The sequence below is a fragment of the Martes martes genome, assembly GCF_963455335.1.
Source record: "Martes martes genome assembly, chromosome: 4".
Taxonomy (NCBI): domain Eukaryota; kingdom Metazoa; phylum Chordata; class Mammalia; order Carnivora; family Mustelidae; genus Martes; species Martes martes.
In genome coordinates, this window is record NC_137891.1 from 132,324 (window position 1) to 154,873 (window position 22,550).

The 22,550-nt window shown below is 47.9% G+C and overlaps 1 protein-coding gene across 3 annotated transcripts; it reads right to left on the reverse strand.

Moving 5' to 3' along the window:
- Positions 1–336: 336 nt before the first annotated feature.
- On the reverse strand, positions 337–22,084 carry ZNF34 (zinc finger protein 34). 3 transcript variants are annotated; one of them, XM_080801078.1, is made up of 8 exons: positions 22,029–22,084; positions 21,513–21,671; positions 20,079–20,214; positions 19,305–19,344; positions 17,458–17,531; positions 17,041–17,167; positions 16,485–16,604; positions 12,612–14,731 (listed from the first exon to the last, which is right to left on the reverse strand). In XM_080801078.1, exons 5-8 carry the CDS (start codon positions 17,488–17,490, stop codon positions 13,368–13,370), a joined length of 1,644 nt encoding a protein of 547 aa, XP_080657204.1. In that variant the 5' UTR covers positions 17,491–17,531; positions 19,305–19,344; positions 20,079–20,214; positions 21,513–21,671; positions 22,029–22,084; the 3' UTR covers positions 12,612–13,367. The 3 variants fall into 3 exon arrangements, 1 of the variants encoding a protein (XP_080657204.1); XR_013966694.1 differs by lacking the exons at positions 20,079–20,214; positions 21,513–21,671; positions 22,029–22,084 and adding an exon at positions 337–1,232 and having other exon boundaries at positions 13,200–14,731; positions 16,485–16,601; positions 19,305–19,349; XR_013966695.1 differs by lacking the exons at positions 19,305–19,344; positions 20,079–20,214; positions 21,513–21,671; positions 22,029–22,084 and adding an exon at positions 337–1,232 and having other exon boundaries at positions 13,200–14,731; positions 17,458–17,914.
- Between the last annotated feature and the right edge of the window lie 466 nt (positions 22,085–22,550).

Genomic DNA, 22,550 nt, shown 5'->3' on the forward strand with positions numbered 1-22,550 from the left:
AATTATCAAATTCAGATTGCTTTTTTATTATCTGAAATTTCCATTCCTATATTTGAGGGTTTTTTATTTTTTACTCCTGATTGCAAAAGTGTCTAGTATCCATTTTCATATACTGTAATGCATCTGGTTTATTCATAATTTTTTAAGGATTTTATTTATTTGACAGATCACAAGTAGGCAGAGAGAGAGAGAGGGAAGCAGGCTCCCCACTGAGCAGAGAGACCGATGCAGGGCTTGATCCCAGGACCCTGAGATCATGACCTGAGCTGAAAGCAGAGGCTTAACCCACTGAGCCACCCAGACACCCTCATTCATAATTTTTTTCATAATTTTTTTAAAGATTTTATTTATTTGACAGAGATCACAAGCAGGCAGAGAGGCAGGCAGAGAGAGGGGGAGAAGCAGGCCCCCCGCTGAGCAGAGAGCCTGATGCGGGGCTCAATCCCAGGACTCTGGGATCATGACCTGAGCCGAAGGCAGAGGCTTTAACCCACTGAGCCACCCAGACGTCCCTTCATAATTTCTAAAAAACATTTTATTTATTTGACAGAGGCAGCGAGAGAGGGAACACAAGCAGGGGGACAGGGAGAAACAGGCTCCCCGCTGAGCAGGGAGCCTGATGCGGGGCTTGATCCTGGGACCCGGGGATCATGACCCGAGCCAAAGGCAGATGCCTAAGGACTGAGCCACCCAGACATCTCTAGTTTATTCATAATTTTTAACTTTTTTCCTCTCTCTTGAAAACAGCTTCTCGGGAGAAATGAAGGACTGTGACCCTTAGGGCCGCGGCGGCACACTGACGCACGTAGACACTCGTTCTCCCCTCTCCGTGATGCAGGTGGGAGGCGCCATCGTCACAGGAGAAGCTCTGGGAGCCGAGGCAGCAGGTGTACTGCAGAGAGGAGACGGGCTCCTGCTGAAGGGAGTCGACGACATTGGCGCTAAAGCAACAAGCAGACAGGACTTGGGATCACTAAGGAGATGCTAGAGGGGAGATGAACTCGCGGAGACGCTCCTCCCGAGACGGCTGAGCCTCCAAGGAGATGCTGTCCAGGCTGGGGCGAGGCAGAGGGGCTACGTCCCTCAGGTCCTCAGGTGTTAGGTGTAGGCAGTAGCCGAAGTCACTGGCCCACGGGCAAGCTGCCACCCCTGGCCGGCGGAGTCTGTAGCTGGCGTCTGGCTCAGCGGCTGCCCCTCAGAGCCCACCACTACTCGGGGCGCAATTCCTAACCCTGCGGAGAGTCACAGTAAGAAATAGTCACGTTCTAGTCAACATGGGAGTAAGAGTTCAGGTAAACACAATGTACAGAAACACTTGTTTGGAAAAACGCCACATGTGCCACAGGACAAAGTACGTGATACGGTACAAGTCATTCTGGATTGCTAAATGCACCAAATATAGGGTTTCCGGGGAAATCTGCAAAATGCATAGTTCGCTTTTCGACCTTCTTAAAAGAAGTGTACCTACTACCACTCCGCCTTTTCTTCCTGCTGACTGACCCTGACCCATTCGTCGCTGAGTGTACAGGCTCAGGTGTCCATGGAGCTGGGAGGTGAGCTTCAGTGCCCTTCTCCCTGGGGAGGATCCCTGGGCCATGCATTTTTGTCACTCACCCCTCCAAGGATCAGGACGTAGCACAGAAACTGCTGGAACGTATGGGCAGTCTGCATTTTTGGAAGTGGCATCAGGCACTAAAATGACCTTTGGGATCCTTTCACCCTGTTTTTGTTGTTGTTTTGTTTTAAAGATTGTATTTATTTATTTGACAGACAGAGATCACAAGCAGGCAGAGAGGCAGGCAGAGAGAGAGGGGGAAGCAGGCTCCCCGCTGAGCAGAGAGCCCGATGCGGGGCTCGATCCCAGGACCCTGAGATCATGACCTGAGCGGAAGGCAGAGGCTTTAACCCACTGAGCCACCCAGGTCCCCCTCCCTTCACTCTGTTAATAGCCTTCTCAGCCGTTACTGCCCACCTCTGACTGGGCAGCAACATTCCATGCTTATTTTGGACCTTTTAATTTTTATTTAGAAGTCTTTACATTGTATGCATTTCAATCCTTCTCTTATTTTTCCTTACTGCTACCAAGAATTTGACACTTAGTTCTCAAATTTTCTGTAAGTTAGAAAACACCCAGAGTTTTATTTCTGTGTACTATGTATGATCTGACATTGTCCAATAAAAAAGGAATGACTAGAACACCTATTGGTGGGCGAAGGGAGATCAGGAACTCTGCCGTAAGGATCTACGACAAAGCAGTGGCCAGAGGACATGCGCCGGCGGTTCCCAGTAAAGGGAAGCACAGTGAGGAGAGCCTGCAAACGGCTGCAGTGTGCCCGTTTCAAACAAAAACATTCCACCTCCCGATCCATTAGCAAAGGGTACCCAGCAACACAGAGCTACGAAGGTGCCTTCGTGTGTCGCTGCTAGTACGGTCCAGCCCAGCTGCGCCAAGCACGGGACACGTGAGGACCCATCACTTCTCTGGAGAAAGACACCTGCAGAGCAGGACCCAGACTGAGGTGCCACGCGGACCAGAGACGGCCCTGAGGGAGGCATGAGCACTCCTAGAGGACAGGCCCACAAGGGTCCTTTGCAGGAGACGGGCTTGCTCTAGGGCTGAAGAAAATTCCGGGATGGGGGTGGGAGTAGCGCTGCCCCACCTGCGTGAGTTTGGGGAACACATGCTTTCATGCATCAAAGTCCCTGAGCTGAGAAAGCAGGTGGGGTATAGGGGCCCCAAGACTGCCCTCCCCTCTGACACCAGTCACGAATTTGGGGATTCCCAAGTTCAATAATTTGCTGCTAGGACTCCTCGAACTTGCCTTGAAACCTGATATACACCTGGTCACAGTGTATTACAGGGAATACCACAGATGAACTCAGACAAGGGATTGCATGGGGGCAGAATCCAGGAAAAGCAAAAAACGGGGGCCTTCCGTAAAGTCACGGACGGCATTACTGCCCTGCCTCTGATACGTGACAGTGTGCACAGAGTACTGCCAACAAGGGAAGCCTCAGAGTTCTTGGGGTTTGGTGACACGGACGCAGATGGCCACCCTCATGGCTGACCCAGTCTCCAGCCTCTGCACAGGCTCAGTAGATCCCACGCGGCCAGAAGGCCCTGCCTGCTGTTCCGGCAGAGCTCCTGGCTCCAGCCGAGTAAACACTCAGGCAGGACACTCCAGCTGCCCCGAAGCCTGGGACAAAGGCCGTCCCTCCCCTGGAGTCAGGATAATCCTTTCTGCACAAGCGGTGAAGAGGGTGTCAGATCCCAGGCCCAGCTCCAACTGCTCCGTGACCTTGGTCCAATCACCTTCCTCAGCCTCAGCTTCTGATCTCTAGATGAGAATGTCACCATTGACATCACAGAGCTGCTGCGAAAATGAAGTGAAACCTACAGGGAGACCAGCCCCGCATTCAGTTCTGTGTGGTCTGTGTGCTGGAAGTTAGTACGACTCCGAACAGGCGCAGCTGTCATGGGAGGCAGGGGCCACGCAGAGACCAACAGGCCAGGGGAGCTGCTCGCTCACCACAAGGAGACAGAAATGCTCCCCAGCCCCAAGGGATCCCGGAGCAGCTCAGCCCACGGTCACACGAGCCATGCAGGAAACAGGCTAGGCAGGGCAGAGCTGGCCCTGAGCAAGGACCCACTCCCTCCTCGGCACGAAAGCCCACACAGCTCCTCCAGCAGGGACTCTAGGACAGCCTAGAGGACACCAGCCCCAGGGGGCATGTGTAGACTGGCCCAGCCCCTAAGAACAGGAGTGGGACAGCCCTTACGGAGAGATCCAGCTCTGGGACGCTCTGGCTCAGATCGGAGGCTCTGCCTGGGTCCCTCTGCTTCAGGGGTGTGTCCTGTGCAGCCACAAGGATGCGGGCATGGGTACCACCCGCTGTGAGCACGATCTTACCCGGCCTTACCATGACTTTGGGGGTAAGCGGTGTCCTATTTTACCCAGAGGTGCTGACTCAAGGCTCCCCTAACAGGCCTCAGCTGTCTGATACTCCGACACCAGTAGTTCATCTCCTGACTGGTTACTGCCCACAACTATTAACAATTCCTAACAGTCCCCTGTGGGCTGAGATGACATGGCTCCCAAAGGCCCTCTGTCACCGCAGGCTGACGGCTCAGCCGAGGCGGCAAGAGGACAGCAGCAAGGAGTTAATCCACCAGACACCCAGACTGTCCAGCTGAGAACCCTTTGCTAGTGCTCCCTCCAATCCTTAGATGGGCTCGGCACTTGTCCCCTGTGAAAGTGTGTCACCAATGGATGGTGCCAGGCCTCTTCAGCCAAAACCAAACAGCCAAGAAAACTTGTAAAACCATGTTCTCTAGTTTTGCGCCATGAAAACCACCAGCATATTTTTTTCCAGGTGTTTCCATTACATATGCTCCTTCCGACTGCACTGCCCACCACGCCTCCCTGCCCCCTCGCCCTCTCACCTGGGGCTTTAGGGCTCCTTTCAAGGCCACAATCCCTCGGGAGTGCCACTGGCTGTAGGGACACCCATGCCAGTAGGAGGAAGGGACCCCCAGAGCAGCAGTCCCTAACAAACCACCCAGCGAGCAAGTATCAGGGCCATTAGCAGTGAGCGATAAGGCCGAGCACGTGGAGGACGGCTCCCACTGAAACCAACACAGAGAAATGCAAGTTTCCCGAGTAACCAGTCGAACGCAATACCAGCCAGAGTCATGCCCATTTAATTAGCAAGCAGAGGCGAAAATTACAAGACTCAGTACAGGGAGGTTGTGTGGGACTCAGACTGTGCTCCGCTCAACTTTGCATCCTGACATGGAAGGTGAATGTTTCCAATGATTCACTGCTGATGACATCATCTGTTGGGTACAATATTGGGTACAACCACTCTGGAAAGCATTTACATCAATGTCCTTTAAAAACTTTTTCCTGTTCCTGGGGGACCTGGGTGGCTCAGTTGGTTAAGCGTCTGCCTTCGGCTCAGGTCATGATCCCAGGCCCTGGGATCGAGCCCCATGTTGAGCTCCCTGCTCAGTGGGAAGCCTGCTTCTCCCTCTCCCTCTGCTTATGCTCTGTCTCTTTCAAATGAATAAAACCTTTTTAAAAAAAATTATCCTGGTCCTAAGAATGTATTCTAAAGACATCATTTAAAAAGAATAAGACCAGGGCACCTGGGTCGCTGAGTGGGTTAAAGCCTCTGCCTTCGGCTCAGGTCATGATCCCAGGGTCCTGGGATCAAGTCCCGCATCCGGCTCTCTGCTCAGCAGGGAGCCTGCTTCTTCCTCCTCTCTCTTTCTCTCTCTCTCTCTCTCTGCCTGCTTCTCTGCCTACTTGTGATGTCAAATAAATAAACAAATAAAATCTTTTAAAAAATAAAAATAAATAGAAAGGTTAACACCTAAAATTTAGTCACTAACATATGTCCATTTTATAGGCTTAGATAGAATTGTGTTGCTGTCACAAAGGCAGTCGTCATAGAGTAATGTCATGCAGGAACCCATCCCTCCAGCTGAACAGCTGCTTGGCCGGGAGGAGCTGTCTGAGGGAACTATTTGGGAACTGTAACTAGTCAAACACTTACTTGCAGCTTCCAGGAGTGAGTGTGATGAAGAAGGTAGTAAACGTCAGCAAACTTCCACGTCTAGCACCGCACCTACATGCCCATCCCCTACCGCATGGCGTGCAGCCCGTGGACAGCAGCCTACATTCCCGGCACGACTGGCTGCAGCCAGGTCGCATACAGGCCTTGTCCTCATGTATTTTGATCACTGTGATGCTAGCCCAGGTTTATCTGCCATCATTTTAACTACTGACGGTTTCTGGGGAGGGGCAGAGGATTAAAGAGATACTTGTTTCTTCTCTTTGTCGGAGACAGACACTCAACGAAATCTGCTTCAGGGCGCTGGATGACCACACAGTGGAACACAAACTGCAAAGACGACACACACTGAAGAATACAAACTTTGAAAAACTGAAAAACGTCACAGATGCCTCCAGCCATCGACAAGTAAGATTCAGCAAATCTCTGAGGAGTAGGAGGATTCGAATTCCAGAGTCACCACACGCAACACTCAAAACATCTAGTTCTCAACCAAAAATATTACAAAATATACAAAGAAAGTGGAAAGTATGGCCCATTAGCAGGGTAAAAATAACTTGATGGAGACCATTCCTTGGAGGGGTGCCCAGGTGGCTCAACTGCCTAAGAATCTGACTGTGGCTCAGGCCATGATTCCAGGGTGCTAGGATCAAGCCTGGCATCGGGCTCCCTGCTCAGCAAAGAGTCTGCTTCTCCCTCTTCCTCTGCCTGCTGCTCCCGCTGCCTGTGCTCTGTCTACCAAATAAATGAATAAAATTGAAAGGAAGGAAGGAAGGAGGAAAGAAAGAAAAAGGGAAAAGAAACCATTCCTGGAGAAGTCCAGACACGGGATTTATTAGTCAAAGTTGTTACATTAATGGCCTTAAATATGTTGAATGACCAAAAAGAAGCCATGGACAAAAAACTAAAGGAAATCAAGAAAATGACATATAAACAAAATGAGAATATTAATAAAGAGACAAAACTTATAAAAAAGGGAACCAAACAGAAATTCTGGAGCTGGAAGTACAATAACTAAAATGAAAAACACTCACTATAGCAGCTCAAAGATTTGAACAAGCAGAAGAAAGGATTAATGAACTTGAAGATAGGACAAGTGAAATTATCCAGTATGAGGAGCAGGAAAAAAATAATGAAGAAAAATGAACAGATGCAATAAACCTACGGAACACCATAAAAAGTACCAACATATGTATCATACGATTCCAAGAAGGAAAGGAAAGAAAGGAGCAAAAAAGGTATTTGAAGAAATAATGGCTAGGACTTCTGAAATCTGAAGAGACGTGAATACGCCCGTCCAGGAAACTCACTAAACTCCAACAGGATGATCAAAGAGAGATTCACACTGAGATTGTGGTCAAACTGTCAAAACCCAACGACAATAAAAATGAAAGCAGCAGCAGAGAAACAATTCCACATGCACAAAGGGACTAGCGGCTGATTTCTCTTCACAAACCATGGAAGCCACGAGGTAGCAGGAGGGCACATTGGTAAGTCTGAAAGGAAAAACACAGTCAACCAAGAATTCAATATCCAGCAAAACTACCCTTCAAGAATGAAAGTGAAATTAAGACCCTTTCATATAAAGAAAAGCTGACAGAGTTCATTATCAGCAGACCTGCTCTACAAAAAATGCTGAAGGGAGTCCCCCGGGCTGAAATGAAAGGACGTTATGAAAGTGATTCAAAGCCATAAGAAAAAATAAAGAACACTAATAAAAGTAACTAAATAGGTAGTATTACTTTACTTTTGTTAGGGTTTCTAATTCTCCCTACATGATTTACTATTCAAATGCATAAAACAATAATCATATGTCTGTGTTAGCAGACATTAAACAGATAAAGGTGTGCTCTGTGACAATAGCAGGATATTTATACTATCAAAATTACGTCAGTATTGTTCAAATTAGGTTGTTATAAGCTTACGATGTTAATATGATCCCCTCAGTAACCACAAGGAAAATAACTAAAAACATACAGATGTACAGAAAAGGAAAGAAAGGAATTAGAATGGTATACTACAAACACACACACACAATTACAAAAAATAGGCAGTAACAGAGAAATTGAGGAACAACAACAAAAAAAAAGACATACATAAGACAGATGACAGAAGTAAATCTTTCATCAGTAATCATATAAAATATAAATGGATTAAACTATCCTATTAAAGGTAGAGACTGGCAGGTTGGATTTTAAATAATCAGGATCCAACTCCATGCAGTCTATGAGACTCACCTTAGATATAAGGAACAAAGAGGTTGAAAGGATGAAAAAATGTATTTCATGCATAGTAACTAGAAGAGAGTCGAAGTGGCTCCAATATTATCAGACACAAGAGACCAGCTGAAACAAAACAAGGTTAGAGAGAAAGAAGGAAATTATAGATTGATAAAAGCTTCAATATAGCAAGAAAATATAAACACATACACACCGAACGGTAGAATCCCAAAATAAAGCAAAGATGATAGATTTGAAAGGGGAAGAAAAAGTTCTACGGTAAGGATAGGAGGCTTCAACACTCTGCTTGAAATAACAGATAGAGCCAGACAGGAAATCAACAAGGAAAGAGGGCCTGAAGGACATTAAAACCAATTAGGCCTAACGGGTATAGGACATTCCACCCAACAGCAGAATACATACTCTTCTCAAATGCACATGGAGCATTTTCCAGATCATACTAAATAGTCTAAAAGCAAGTAATAATGTATCTTATTTTATTCTATTTTATTTTTAGAGAGAGCAAGCAGGAGGGAAAGGGCAGAGGGAGGGGAGGAAGAGAATCTCAAGCTCCATGCCCGGTGTGGAGCCCAGGGTAGGGCTTAATCTCATGACCCTGAGATCATGACCTGAGCCAAAATAAAGAGTCAGACACTTGTGGCACCTGAGTAGCTCAGTCAGTTAAGCCTCTGCCTTCAGCTCAAGTCATGATCCCAGAGTCCTGGGATCGAGCTCCATATCAGACTCCCTGCTCAGTGGGGAGCCTGCCTCTCCCTCTGCCACTCTCCACTCATACTCCCTCTCACTCTCAAATAAATAAAATCTTAAAAAAAAAAAAAAAAGGCAGAGACACTTAACCAACTGAGCCACCCAGGTGCCCTTGTAATATATTTTAAAAGATTAAAATCATAAATGGTCTTTTCCAATCACATAGAATAAAACTAGAAATCAATTACAGAAGAAAAACTGGAAAATTAAACCAAGGTCTTAAACAATAAACGGGCCAAAGAAGAAATTACAAGGGAATGTAGAAAATACCTAACGACAAATGGAAACAAAAACAACACACCAAAGCTTACGGGATGTTGTGAAAGCAGTGCAAAAAAGGGAACCTACATCTTTAAAAGCATACATTAAAGGGCATCTGGGTGGCTCAGTCAGTTAAGCATCTGACTTTGGCTCAGGTCGTGACCCCAGGTTGCCGGGATCAAGCCCCATGTTGGGCTCCCCGCTCATCGGGAAGCTTGCATCCCCCTCTCCCTTTGCCTGTTGCTCCCCCTGCTTGTGCTTTCTGTCAAATAAATAAATAAAATCTTTAAAAACAAAACAACTTCAGTTTCTTGATAAAAGCACTCAATTAAAAAAAAAAAAGCACTCAATAGGGGCGCCTGGGTGGCTCAGTGGGTTAAAGCCTCTGCCTTCAGCTCAGGTCATGATCCTGGGATCCTGGGATCGAGCCCCACATTGGGCTCTCTGCTCAGCTAGGAGCCTGCTTCCCCCTCTCTCTCTGCCTGCCTCTTTGCCTACTTGTGATCTCTGTCTGTCAAATAAATAAATAAATAAAATCTTTAAAAAAAAAAAAGCATTCAACAAACCAGAAATAAAAGGAAATTTCCTCAGCATAATGAAAATGATATAGAAAAACCTAATGTAATAGATAATGGTAAAGACTGAAGGCTTTAAGATCAGGAAAAAGTAAAGGATGCTCATTTTTGCTACGTCTATTCAACAAAGTACTCGAAATTCTAGCCAGAGCAATTAGACAAAGAAAATAAGTACAAGGCACCCAAGTTGGAAAAGAAGTAAACTATCTCTGTTCACAGATGACATGATATTCTACGAGGAGACCCTGAAGACTGCACACACCAAAAACAAAAAAACAAAATCTTAGAAACAAACTAATTCAGCAAACTAGCAATATACAAAATCAAGACATAAAAATTAGTTGCATTTCTATACATTGATAATGAACAATCCAGGGGCACTGGGTGGCTCAGTGGGTTAAACGTCTGCCTTTGGCTCGGGTCATGATCCCAGCATCCTGGGATTGAGCCCCCCATCAATCGCAGAGCAGGGAGCCTGCTTCTCCCTTTCCCGCTCCCCCTGCTTGTGTTCCCTATCTCACCATTTCTGTCAAATAAATAAATAAAAATCTTCAAAATAAATAAATAAAAGCTTTTTTAAAATAAAAATAAAAAATAATCCAAAAAAAGAGATTAAGAAAACAATTCCATTCTCAATAGCATTACAATAAATACAATACTTAGGAATAAATTTAATCAAAGAGGCAAAGAACTTGTACACTGAAAACCAGAAATGATCACTATTAAACAAACAAACAAAAAAAAGAACATGTAAACAAATGAAAATACATCCCATGCTTTCCAAAGACTTGACAGGATTAATATGACACCACCACCCTAACTGATCTACAGATCCAATGCAATCCCTAACAAAAGCTGTGATTTTGCAGAAATAGAAAAATACCATCCTAAAATTCATATGGAATCCCAGACAGGGAACCCAAATAGCCAAAATAATCTTGAAAAAGAACAAAGTTGAAGGACTCCCTCCCTGATTCCTACACTTCCTATAAAACTACAGTAAATGACAGCATGGCGCTGGCATAAGGATAGGCATGTAGATGAACAGAACAGAACCCAGAAAGAAACCCCTATATATATGGTCAAGTGATTTTAGAAAAAGGTGTAAACACCATTTATGAACTGTTTCCCACCCACACACACCCCACCATTCATTATGCTGAGAGTCTAACCCAGTGTGCCTGTATTTGGAGATAGGGACTGTTAACAGGTGATAAAGGTTCAGTGAGATCGTGTAGGTGGGGCCTCATCTAATAGGGCTGGTGCCCTTGGGAAAGGAAAAGTCGTCTGAGATCTTCTCTACCGTGTGAGGACACAGTGAGAAGGCAACTGTATTTCTGCTAAGAAGAGAACCCTCACTAAGGCTGAATCGGCCTAACCCTTGATCTCGGACTTGGCTTCCAAAACTATGAGAGACAGATTTGTTCTGATATATTTGTTTTTTAAGCCACCCAGTCTGTATTTTTTGGCAGCCTGGGCCAGTACAGGCATACCTCCTTTTATTGTGCTTTGCTTTACTGTGTCTCTTACAAACTGAAGACGGGTGGTGACCCTATGTTGAGCAAGTCTATTGGCACTATTTTCCCAACAGCACTTACTCACTTTGTGTCTGTCACATTTTGGTAATTCTCTCAGTATTTCAAACTTTTTCATTATTATATTTGCTATAAGTCTGTGTGATCAGTGATTATGACTTGTTGAAAGCTTAGACGATGGGTAGCATTTTTTAGAAATAAAATGTTTAGCGGGTGCGAGGGTGGCTCAGTTGGTTAATCAGCTGCCTTTGGCTCAGGTCATGATCCCAGGGATCAAGTCCCACTTAGGCTCCCTGCTCAGCGGGGACCCTGCTTCTCCCTCTGCCCCTCCCCCTGCTTGTGCGCTTTCTCTCTCTCAAATAAATAAAATCTTCAAAAAAATGAAGTGTTTACGTTAAGGTTTGTACAGTTTTCTTAGACTTAACGCTACTGCACACTTAATACACTGTATTGTAAATGTAACTTCTATATGAACGGAGAATCCAGAAATTAATGACTTGCTTTACTGAGATATCTGCTTTATCACAGTGATCTGGAACTAAACACACAATATCTCTGAGGTGTCCCTATACTAGTCAATGGAGAAAACAGTCTTTTCAAAAAATGTTGTAGGGAAAATTGGATGCAAAAGAAGTTGGACCCTCATACAATACACAAACATTAGCTTAAAATGGATCAACGACCAAAACCTAAGACCTAAAGCTATAAAACTCAGGAAAAAACATAGGGACAAATCTTCCTAACCTTAGATTTAGCAATGATTTCTTGGCTATGATGCCCAAAGCACAGGCAACAAAAGAAAAAATAAACTCAACTTCATAAAAATGAAAAACTTTTGTGCATCAAAGGACATAAACAAGAGAGTAGACAGAATTCACAGATTGAGAGTAAATATTCAAAAATCATATATCTGATAAGGGATTACTATGCAAAATATACAAAGAACTTCTACACCTCAACACTTTAAAAAAAAAAAAACCCAATTCAAAAATGGGCAAAGGAATTGGACAGACATTTCTGCAAAGAAGATATACAAACGTCTATAAATGCCTGAAAAGATGCTCAACATCATTAGTTATCAGGGAAAACGCAAACCAAAACCACCACGATATACCACTTTACACGCATTAGAACAGGTATTATTTTTTAAAAAATGGAAAATAACAAGTGTTGCCAAGAACGTAGGGAAATTAGAACCCTCTATTCATTGCTGGTGGGAATGTAAAATGGTAGAACTACTGTGGAAAAGTCTGCCCGTTCCTCAAAAAGTTAAATGTAGAGTTACCCTGACCCAGCAATTCCACTCCCAGAATTAGACCCAGAAGTACTGAAAGGATCCAAGGGGCACCTAGCTGGCTCAGCTGGTTAAGCAACTCTTGAATTCAGCTCAGATCATGATCTTGGGGTCGTGAGACTGAGCCCCACATCAGGCGCTGCGCTGGATGTGGACCCTGCTTAAGATTCTCTCTCCTCCTTCCTCTGCCCCAGCCCCCCAAGCACTGCTCCTGCACTCTCTCCCTTGACCCCAGAAAGGATCCAAAAAGATACTTGTACACCCACTCACAGCAGCAGTAAGTACAAGAGCCAAAAGGCAGAAACACCCAAGTGTCCATCAACAGATGAGTGGATAAACAAAACATGACAAAACAAAACAAAAAAAACACGGTGTCTACAAACAAGGTCATTTTTTTCGGCCCTAAAAAAGAACGACATTCTGATACAGGCTACCAAACGGATGAACCCCAAGGACATTATGCAAAGTTACAGAAGCCAGCTATAAAGGGGAGATAATGTATTACTCCACTTATGAGAAATAGACAAATTCACAGACAGAAAATAGAATAGAGGTTGTCAGCGGCTGTGAGAAAAAGAGGAAAAGGAAAGTTACCGTTTAATGAGCACAGACTTTCTGTTGCAAATAAGACAGTGGTGATGGTTACACAACACTGTGAATGTACTTAACGCCACTGAACTACATACCTAAAAGTGGTTAAATAGTAAATTTTATGTTGTATATATTTTACAGTAAAAATGGCAATTATCCACTGTATTATAAAGACACAGAAAAGTATGACTGTTAATCTTTTAAACTTATAATATGTAAAAATATGTGAATGCGCAGACTTCTTCCCAGCGTGAGTTCTCCAGGATTGAGGAAGCAGCGACGCTGAGAGCCTGTGTGCTCTCAACAACGTGTGCAAGGAAGCTTATACCAAGTCACCAGTGACAGATTATCTACGCGGGGAGAACTATGTTTTCCTTACCTCTCTGTTTCTCCAAAATGAACATGCACTGCTTTTGGTTTAGGAAAACTGTTTGTTTGTTTTTAATTAGAAACGTCCCTCGTCCGTAACAACACCGTGTGGACAATAAATAAAGGGTCGGGCTGTACGGAGGCCACGCACGGCGGAACTCATGGGCCCCCTCCGCGGTCAGCGCGCGAAGTCCTCGCGGAGGTGGATCCTCTGGTGCTGGCACATGTTGGAACTGTGCCGGAAGGCCTTCCCACACTTGCTGCACTTGTAGGGCTTCTCGCCCGTGTGGATCCTCCGGTGCTGGACGAGGTACGTGCCCTGGCTAAACGCCTTCTTGCAGTCGCTGCACTTGTACGGCTTCTCTCCGTGGTGCGACCTTTGGTGGTGGATGAGTCTGGAACTGTTGTGGAAGGCCTTCCCACACTCACTGCACTTGTACGGCTTCTCTCCTGTGTGGATCCTCTGGTGCTGGATAAGGTGTGTGCTCTGGCTGAACACTTTGCCACAGTCATTACATTCGTAGGGCTTCTCGCCAGTGTGGCTTCTCTGATGTTCGACAAGTTTGGTTTTTTGGATGAAGGCTTTCTCACATTCGTTGCATTTATAGGGTTTCTCCCCAGTGTGAATTCTTTGATGTTGGATAAGGTTAGAACTTTGAGTAAAACCTTTGCCACATTCTTTACATTCAAATGGCTTCTCCCCAGTGTGGGTCCGACGATGTCGGATAAGGATTGAGCCGTCACTGAAGGCTTTCCCACAGTCGTTACACTTATAGGGTTTCTCTCCAGTGTGGATTCTCTGGTGATAAATAAGGGAAGAATAAGCGCTGAAGTGTTTCCCACAATCACCACACTTATAGGGCTTTTCCCCGGTGTGAATCCTCTGATGTTTCATGAGGTTGGGCCTCTGGTTGAATGTCTTCCCACACTCACCGCATCGGTAGGGGATCTCCCCAGAGTGCATCCTTCGGTGATTGATGAACTCGCAGCTCTGACTGAAAGCTTTCCCACACTCGTCACACTTGTAGGGCTTCTCTTCACTATGAAGCCGCTGGTGTTTGACAAGGTTAGCACTGTACCTAAAGGCTTTCCCACAGTAACCGCAATAATGCAATTTTTTCCCAAGAGGAATTTTCTGATCGTCTCTAACAACTAAATTTGCACTGAAGAATTCCCCAGAATCATGAACTATATTTGTCTTTTTTGACCTGTGTACACGTTTATGGTTATTGAGGTATGATCTCTGTTCAAAACTTTGTTCACATATATCACATTTGTGAGGTCTCTGATCAGAGACAGGGCTTGGCTGAAACCTGAGGCTTCCCCCAGACTCCTGGATGTTCTCCTCGTTGGCCAGTGTGACTGGCCTCAGGCCTCTCTGCTCTACAAGCTTGTCCAGGCTCTCCTCTGGCTCCCAGACACATGCCTGGGTCTCTCCAGGATCAGGTCCCTGGGGAAGAGCCTTCTGGAGTGGATCCAACTCTTCCCCATCAAGCATCTCCCCTGAAGACAACTCCTGGTATTCAGTCCTGGTCCCCTGACCTGGAACAATGAACAAAACATCTTAGGACCACCCGTTCGGACTTGAGAAGGAAAAAAAACGAAGATGCTGCCGACTACCTGTACAGTACCAATTCCGTCACCGCCGAAGTCACAACACCTTGCAGAGATGACAGCCTGTAGCTCAGAGGCTTACGGACTCTGCCCAAGGCTGCCATCTTGCAGGGGTCCAAGTACTTCAACCCAGAGCTGACCAAGTCTGTCTGCTTAAGTGGGACTGTAGGACACCGGTCCTCACTAGAAAAGGGCAGAAGATGGAAGCTTCGCACCACCACGAGACCAGAGGGGCCCTGAAAGTAATGGAGGACGTGTGACGGACAAAGAAGTGAGCCTAAAGCCACTAACAGCCGCTAATCCACCCAGAGTCCACGGAAGGAAAACCAGCTGTTTCCTCAGCAGCAGAGGACCAACGTTGTGCCAACCACGGACAAGGGACACACCAAGACCCTCAGCTCTCCCTAGCAGGCTGAACCCATTCTCTGGGCTTTCGTCGGAGGCCTGAGAGGCAACCCAGTTAATCACCAGCCCCTTAAACTCAAGATGCCATGCAGAATGCTTCCTGATACCCTCAAGCCTCCAATTCTTACTTCCCGACTAGACATTCACACATCAACCCCACCTGCGGGAATGTACCACCAGAAGAGCGTTCTCCGTGAGGAAGAGGAACGTGTACGGCTATCCCCAGATGGGGACAACCAAATACTAACAAGAACGGAAAGTAACGTGGCACATTCATGATAGAACACTGTACAGCAATGAAACAGAACACTCTCTGTACAACACGGGAGCCCTCACAACTTCAGACGCCCCGAATGAGACCAGACACAGAGCTAAGGGGCAGAGTGGCCTCCCAATGTCAGAGAGAAGGACCCTGTGAGGAGCAACGGGAAATGACAGAGGGAGGTCCAGTGGGTTCCCAGGCAAACAGAAGTGTTCTGCATCTTGATCTGGAAGATGGTTTTTACAAAAATTCACCGAGTCATAAACAGGATTTATCCTGGTTCTCTAAGAATTGATATTCGACTAAACAAATTTACAAAAGAGAAATTAGAGTTCTTTAGCCAGTGGTTGCTTCCTAGGACATCATCAAGACGTGCAAAATAAAGCTTATCAGGGCTGTCCACAGCAATGACACCGGAGAGCACCCTTCCCACGGGCACTTCCAGCCAAAGTAGCAACTGAGACTCGTGTATAAACACGGACACTCGCTGAGTGAAAAGGAGGCGACAGCAGAACACACGGGACCGCCGCACTCCTGACAAGAAGCGACCTTCGTCTACAGGTGTGGAACAGACAGCACCAGGGAGGGGACAGCGGGCACACCACAGGACACGCTGGCATGCGCGTGAGGAGACAGTCTCTCTTCCTTGTAACGGTTCACAAGTGCCAAGTGGATCATTTAGAAAAGGAGAATGAAGCAATGGTCTGCCTCACTGCGGTCCCGTGTGACCCTCCCCACAGGGCATGGCTCTGAAGGGCAGGGCTCCATGGCGTCCCTCTTCTCCTCTGACCAGCAAGGCCCCCTCTCACCTTCCCAGAAGACTCAACTCGAGAATCTCCACACCGAGGCACCCGAGCTGACAGAGGGGACCTGCACTTCCGCACGCGCCATCCCCAGGGTCGCCACGCTGCCCTGACGCACCTTGTTCTACATACCTAAGTCACTCAGCACGTACCTCGGATCCCAACAAATGCTGGTTCAGCAACTGCTGGGGAAGCGGCCCCCCTCACGCACCTGAGACACTGACTCTCGGTCGCTCTTTCCCCTCGGCGCCCTGGGCGTCCAGGACCCACGGCTCCTCCCCTCGTTCCAACTGTGTGATCACCCCGGGCTTGGGACCTGCAGGTCCAGCTCCTGGGAAGAAAACGGGGCCCAGAGTTGGTGCCGAGGGTGCAGGGCTGTACTGAGCGTGTCTCATCTACAACTGGGGCAGCAAGGAGAAGCACAGGCAAAGTGGGGTGACGGGAAGTCTGGACACTCTGGAGGGTTGGGGATGGTCATGAAGATGAGATCTGAGATCCAAGCACAGGGAACACGAGCCCGGGGACTCTCTCCACCTGGAGATGTGCAGTCCCTCTATGGAGGAGTCCATCTTGTGCCTGCGGCAGGGAGGCAAGTCTTGTCTGGGAGCAAAGAGGAGAGAAGCACTGACCCAGCCCCACTTGGCCTCTCATCTGCACAAACCAGGTCTGCCTAGGACCAGAGGATGACGTCCCCAGCCCAGCCCCTGCTGAATCATCAGCACCCAGAGCTGTTCCCTGACCAGGAGCAGCCTAGCGAGGGGACTTACCCAGGGAGACCAGATTCCTGTAGGTCTCCAGCATCACGTCCCTATAGAGGCCCCTCTGAGCAGGGCCCAGACGACCCCACTCCTCCCGGGAGAAAAGCACGGCCACGTCCTCAAAGGTCACCTCAGCCTGGAATGACAGGGGCTGCTGCAGGCCCAGGTGCAGGCCCAGGCCGGAACAGCAGAAGCACGCCAGCAACAGCAGACAGCGGTGACTACAGGCATGGTCCCCCGGTACAGGCCAGGGGAGCGACCCGAGTCCCTGGTCACTAAGCCAGCAACTCCGAGGGCTGGCGGAGGGGGTCCCAGGGTCACCCATCCTCTGCTCGATACCCGAGACCAAGACGCCTGACAGTGTCTGCGAAGACAGAGCAGGCAGGGAAGCCCTCTGTGGAGATCTCAGGGAAATCGGATGCTCACCTGGGGCAGGGCAGACAAGTGCAAAGCCGCCATCACCTGGTACCCTGGGCTTCCCAGTGTGAGTCACACTGGTGCTGAGGGAAGAGAGAGGAACACATGGTGGCCCAGCCTGCCCCTCCTGTGGGCAGCTTCAGAGCCACACTCATCCCCATCAGGGTACAGCGGGTCTCCTAGGCAGACTCTGCTCCCTGCCTGGGGCTGCCCTGCCCGACCCTCCCCCACTGTAGGGACACCTGCAGGGATAAATCCTCAGGTCATCTGTTCCCCTCAACCTTTCTGACACACCAAGCAGTCTCATTCCAGAGGAAAACGGCAATACTCATTCACTTTATATGCAAGAATAAAGACAACTGGTTAAGTGTTGAGGACAAAAGGAAGTTTAAAAAAAAAATCAACAGAAGGTACAAAACAAAATCAAAGTATAGATGGTAAAAAATACATTAGTAGAAACAAGTTCAAGTGACTGATAATAATGGTTAGAAATAAAAGAATTAAACTCACCTACTAGAAGCACAAGATTCTCTAACAGATACACACAAAATGCACCTGCATAATGTAAAATAAAGTAACACAGAAAGGCTGAATATAAGACAAGCGTCTGGGTGGCTCAGTGGGTTAAAGCCTCTGCCTTCGGCTCAAGTCATGATCTCAGAGTCCTGGGATCGAGCCCTGCATCGGGCTCTCTGCTCCGCGGGGAGCCTGCTTCCCCCTCTCTCTCTGCCTGCCTCTCTGCCTACTTGTGATCTCTCTCTCTCTGTCAAATAAATAAAATCTTAAAAGAAAATGAATAACACATATTAGTAAAAGGGAAGCCCACCCAGAAGCTGTAACTGCAGACAAGTGTGTGTCCACCAAGACACTGGGAACACGGAAAGCCGATGCTAATGGGAGGAGCAAAGAGCAACCGGCAAAGCCCCCCTGGGATGACGGATCCCAGCACACCCCCCTCAGACACAAGTGAACGAGTACAAAATAGTTGCTTGAAACATAGAGATTTCAAGATATATATTCAAAACTATTAAAAAACACCACACACCAGGCAACAATTCCAAAGATTGACACCATCTGGCAAAACATTCTCTGACCACTGCTGTTATGCTGGAAATATATGATTAAAAAGGACCACCTCAGGGGCCTTGGGGAGCTCAGTCAGGTAAGCATCTGCCTTCGGATCAGGTCATGATCCCAGAGTCCTGGGTTTGAGCCCCACATCGGGCTCCTGCTCAGCAGGGAGCCTGCTTCCCCCTCTGCCTCTGCCCTTCTCCCCGCTCATATGTGCTTTCTCTCAAATAAATAAAATCTTAAAAAAAAAAAAAAGAAAAAGAAAAGTACCTCCCCAAGAATAACACAGAGATGGAAAGAGGCTACTGAAGGACAAATGTGCATTCTTCACACAAGAGAGACCAAAATAAGTGAGCTAAACACTCAATAAGAAATTAGATACGGGGCGCCTGGGTGGCTCAGCTGGTTAAGCAACTGCCTTCAGCTCAGATCATGATCCTGGAGTTCCAGGATCGAGTCCCCCATCGGGCTCCCCGCTGAGCAGGGAGTCTGCTTCTCCCTCTGACCCTCCCCCCCTCATGCTCTCTCTCTCTCTCTCCAATTCTCCTTCTCAAATAAATAAATAAAATCTTAAAAAAAAATAAAGAAATTAGACACAGACTAATAAAAGTAACTCAAGATAAAATGGAAGAAAATAAAGAATACTTGATTTAAAGAAACAAAACATAATCTTCAAACTGCTAATAAGACACACAAACATCTGGCAAGTCCAATGGAGGGAGGCAGAAAAGAAATGGAAAAAGAAATACTATTAAGAACAAAAAAGGGGACATAATTCTACATACCATACACGCAGCAACAGTTGTCAGAGTGCAGTCCAAGACCCTGGGGGCAAAACAGTAGAACTTTATCAAAGGATGTCTAAAAGAGCTATGGAGAAATAGAGAGTGGTCATAAAAAGAAAGACTCAATGTCATAAAAATGTCAATTCTCCCCAGGTAAATCTATTAATTCTGTACAACCAAAACTGCAACAGGACATAAACACGAAATCTGCCCAAAATGACTCAATATCATAATAATGATCCAAGATTAACTAAGGCCAGGCCAGAAGAGAACTAAAGTTAGGCAGACGCATGCCCTACCACATACCAAGACTTACCGTAAGACTACGGTAATAAAAGTGAGGTTTAAGCATGGTAAAGAAAACAAGGAACAGATTGGTGCATCTATCAAGGACATAACGGCATGCTAATCAAAATGGTATCGACACAACTGATTTTCCATAGGAAAGTAAAATTCAACTGCTGCCTTCTATGGCACACAAAAATATATTTTAAGGACACTGAAGACCTAAATGTTTAAAACAAAATGTACGGCTGTTATAAGAAAATAACATGCAAAATACAGTACGTCAAGGAACACTTGTTTTACTCCAAAAATTTCTGTACAAGACACATTAAAAAGACAAGCTGTAGAATCAAAGATACTTGCAAACATACTTAATACATAAAAAAAGGACCTACAAAATGTTTTAAAGTACAAAAAAAAGACCATTTATTTAAAAAAATGAACACATGACAACTTGGGAAATCACAGATAATGAAATCAAAGGGACACCTGGGTGGCTCAGTCAGTTAAGCATCTGCCTTCAGCTCGGGTCATGATCCTGGGGTCCTGAGATCGAGTCCCACACTGGGATCCCTGCTCAGTGAGGGGAGGTTGCTTCTCCCTCTGCCCCACCCCCACTTGTGCTCTCTCTCAAATAAAAATCTTTTAATTTTTTAAAAAGATTTTATTTATTTATCTGACAGAGAGAGATACAGGGAACACAAGAGGGAACACAAGCAGGGGGAGTGGTAGAGGGAGAAGGAGGCAGGGCTCAATCCCAGGACCCCAGGATTATGACCTGAGCCGAAGGCAGACACTTCACGAGTGAACCACCCAGGCACCCCTCTAGTAAATAAAATCTTTTTTAAAAATCTGAAAAGGGCACCTGGGTGGCTCAGTGGGTTAAGCCTCTGCCTTTGGCTCAGGTCATGATCTGAGGGTTCTGGGATCGAGCCCCGAGTTGGGCTCTCTGCTCAGCGGGGAGCCTGCTTCTCCCTCTCCCACCCCCCTGCTTGTGTTCCCTCTGGCTGTCTCTCTCTCTGTCTCAAATGAATAAATAAATAAAATCTCAAAAAGAAAAAAGTAAGGGTTGTTTAGGGAACCAAATGGGACTGGGGACCCTGCATCTATCTAAGAGCAATTCCACTGCAACAGCTTTCTTTAAAAAGGGGGGGAGGGGGGGCTGGTTCAGTCAGTAGAATATGAGTCTCCATCTTCTGGCGGTGAGTTCAAGTCCCACTTTCGCCTGGAACCTACATTACAAAAAAAGACGGGGGGTGGGGAGGCTGGCTAGCTCAGTTGGTACATCCTGTCACTCTGGACCTTGTGATGGTAAATTCCAGCCAGACACTGGCCACAGAGATTACTTAACACACACACACACACGTTTTTATTCCGTTTTGGTTTTTTAAAGATTTATTTGCGAGACACAGAGAGAGAGCTAGAGACCACAGGGCGGTAGAGGGGGAAGCAGGCGGCCGGATTTGGGACTCGATCCCAGGACCCTGGGATCATGACCCGAGCCGAAAGCAGAGGCTTTAACCCACTGAGCCACCCAGGCACCACTAAAGTTTTCTTTTAAAAGTTGGTGTGTGTGTGTGTGTGTGTGTTTAACGTACTTTCAAAGCACAGAAACAGGTGCATTTTTTATTTAAAAAGTCTTCAGTGTCAGACTTGAATAAAGGCCTCTAGAGAAGAGAAACAAACGTCTGGCTGCTGAGAGAAAGGCCGTGGAGCATCAGAAGCGAAAAAGGGCTGGGGGCAGGCGCCGTGGGACTGGCACTTCGGGAACTGCTAAAGGCAAGAGGAAGCACGGAAGCTGCGAGGCGCGCGGGGCGGGGGCACGACTGACACAGGCGTTGCCGGGCACTAAGCGCTCCAAGCCAGAGACCAGGTGCGGAGGGAAACCGGGCGGGGCGGCGGCCGCGGAAGAGCGGGGAGTACAACCTGCACCCAGAAGCGAGGGCAAGGCCCGGCTCACGCTGGGGGCTGCGGTGAGTCCGGAGAGCTGGTGACCGTCCGCTCGGCGGAGAGCAGCCGGGAAGGGAAAGGGCCTCGAGTCAGCAGGCCAGGAGGGCCCCAGAAGCAGCCCCTTGGGACGACCTAGGAAGAGACCCCAGGGTTCCCCGAGCCATCAGACCGCGGAGGAGGACCTTCGGGCGGCGGGGGGGGGAGGGGCGGCAAGGAACAACGCGGGCCAGAGTGGCGGACAGCAGACTCCGGGCTGGGGGACGGCACGGGTCGGGGCTTGCGGCCCATCGGGAAACCCCGAGGCGGGGAACGGGGCATTTCGAGGGGCTCCGAGAGTGGGGACGGGGCCCGCCCGAGGGACGCCGGGGCGGGAGATACTGCCCACCGCGGGGCGGGGGCCGGGGCATCTCTGCGGTTACAGGGAACGGCCGGCCGCCCGCGCCCGGGAGCCCTCGCGGTCCCCACCGCCCTCGCCCGGCCCACACTCACCTCAGCGCCGCAGACCAGCCGCCGCCCGGCCGGGCCGCACTAGCCCCACCCACCGCGCCGACCGCTACCGACCGGAAGTGACGCCCTCACCCCGCGTCCTAGCCGGAGACACACTCTGGCCGCTCTAGGAAACCGACTCCTTGTCTCCGTAGCTAACCTCCCGGAGGAACCGACAGGCGGTGCCCTAAGTCGGGGGCAGTCTGTAACCATAAGCCCGAAACTCCAGAACCGAGACGGGGGCGCGCGGCTTGGTGATTTGGAGAACCTCGCTGTAGCGAGAGGCTGAAGGCCCTACAGCCAACACAGAACCAGGCCCTTTCCTTTGGAGCTGGGTAGAGAAGCCATGCAACCACCAGGAGAGACAGACACCAGGCTTACCGGTGACGTTTTGGCACACAACCCAGCCCCCGCTGAAGCCAGGTCCACTCGGGATGGGGGTGGGGCTTCCTTGGGTGCCTGCTACTGGAGCAACCCCTCCCTGATGGCCACCTCTTGGACAAGGTCCCAGACCACTGTGTCCAG

Coding starts and splice junctions, on each gene's coding strand:
- ZNF34 (XM_080801078.1), bottom strand. CDS start 17,490: ATGGCGGCTTTGCACTTGTCTGCCCTGCCCCAG. Junction 17,168..17,457: donor ACTTGTCTGCCCTGCCCCAG/GTGAGCATCCGA, acceptor CTGTCATTCCAG/GCTGAGGTGACCTTTGAGGA. Junction 14,732..16,484: donor ACCGAGAGTCAGTGTCTCAG/GTGCGTGAGGGG, acceptor TCATTGTTCCAG/GTCAGGGGACCAGGACTGAA.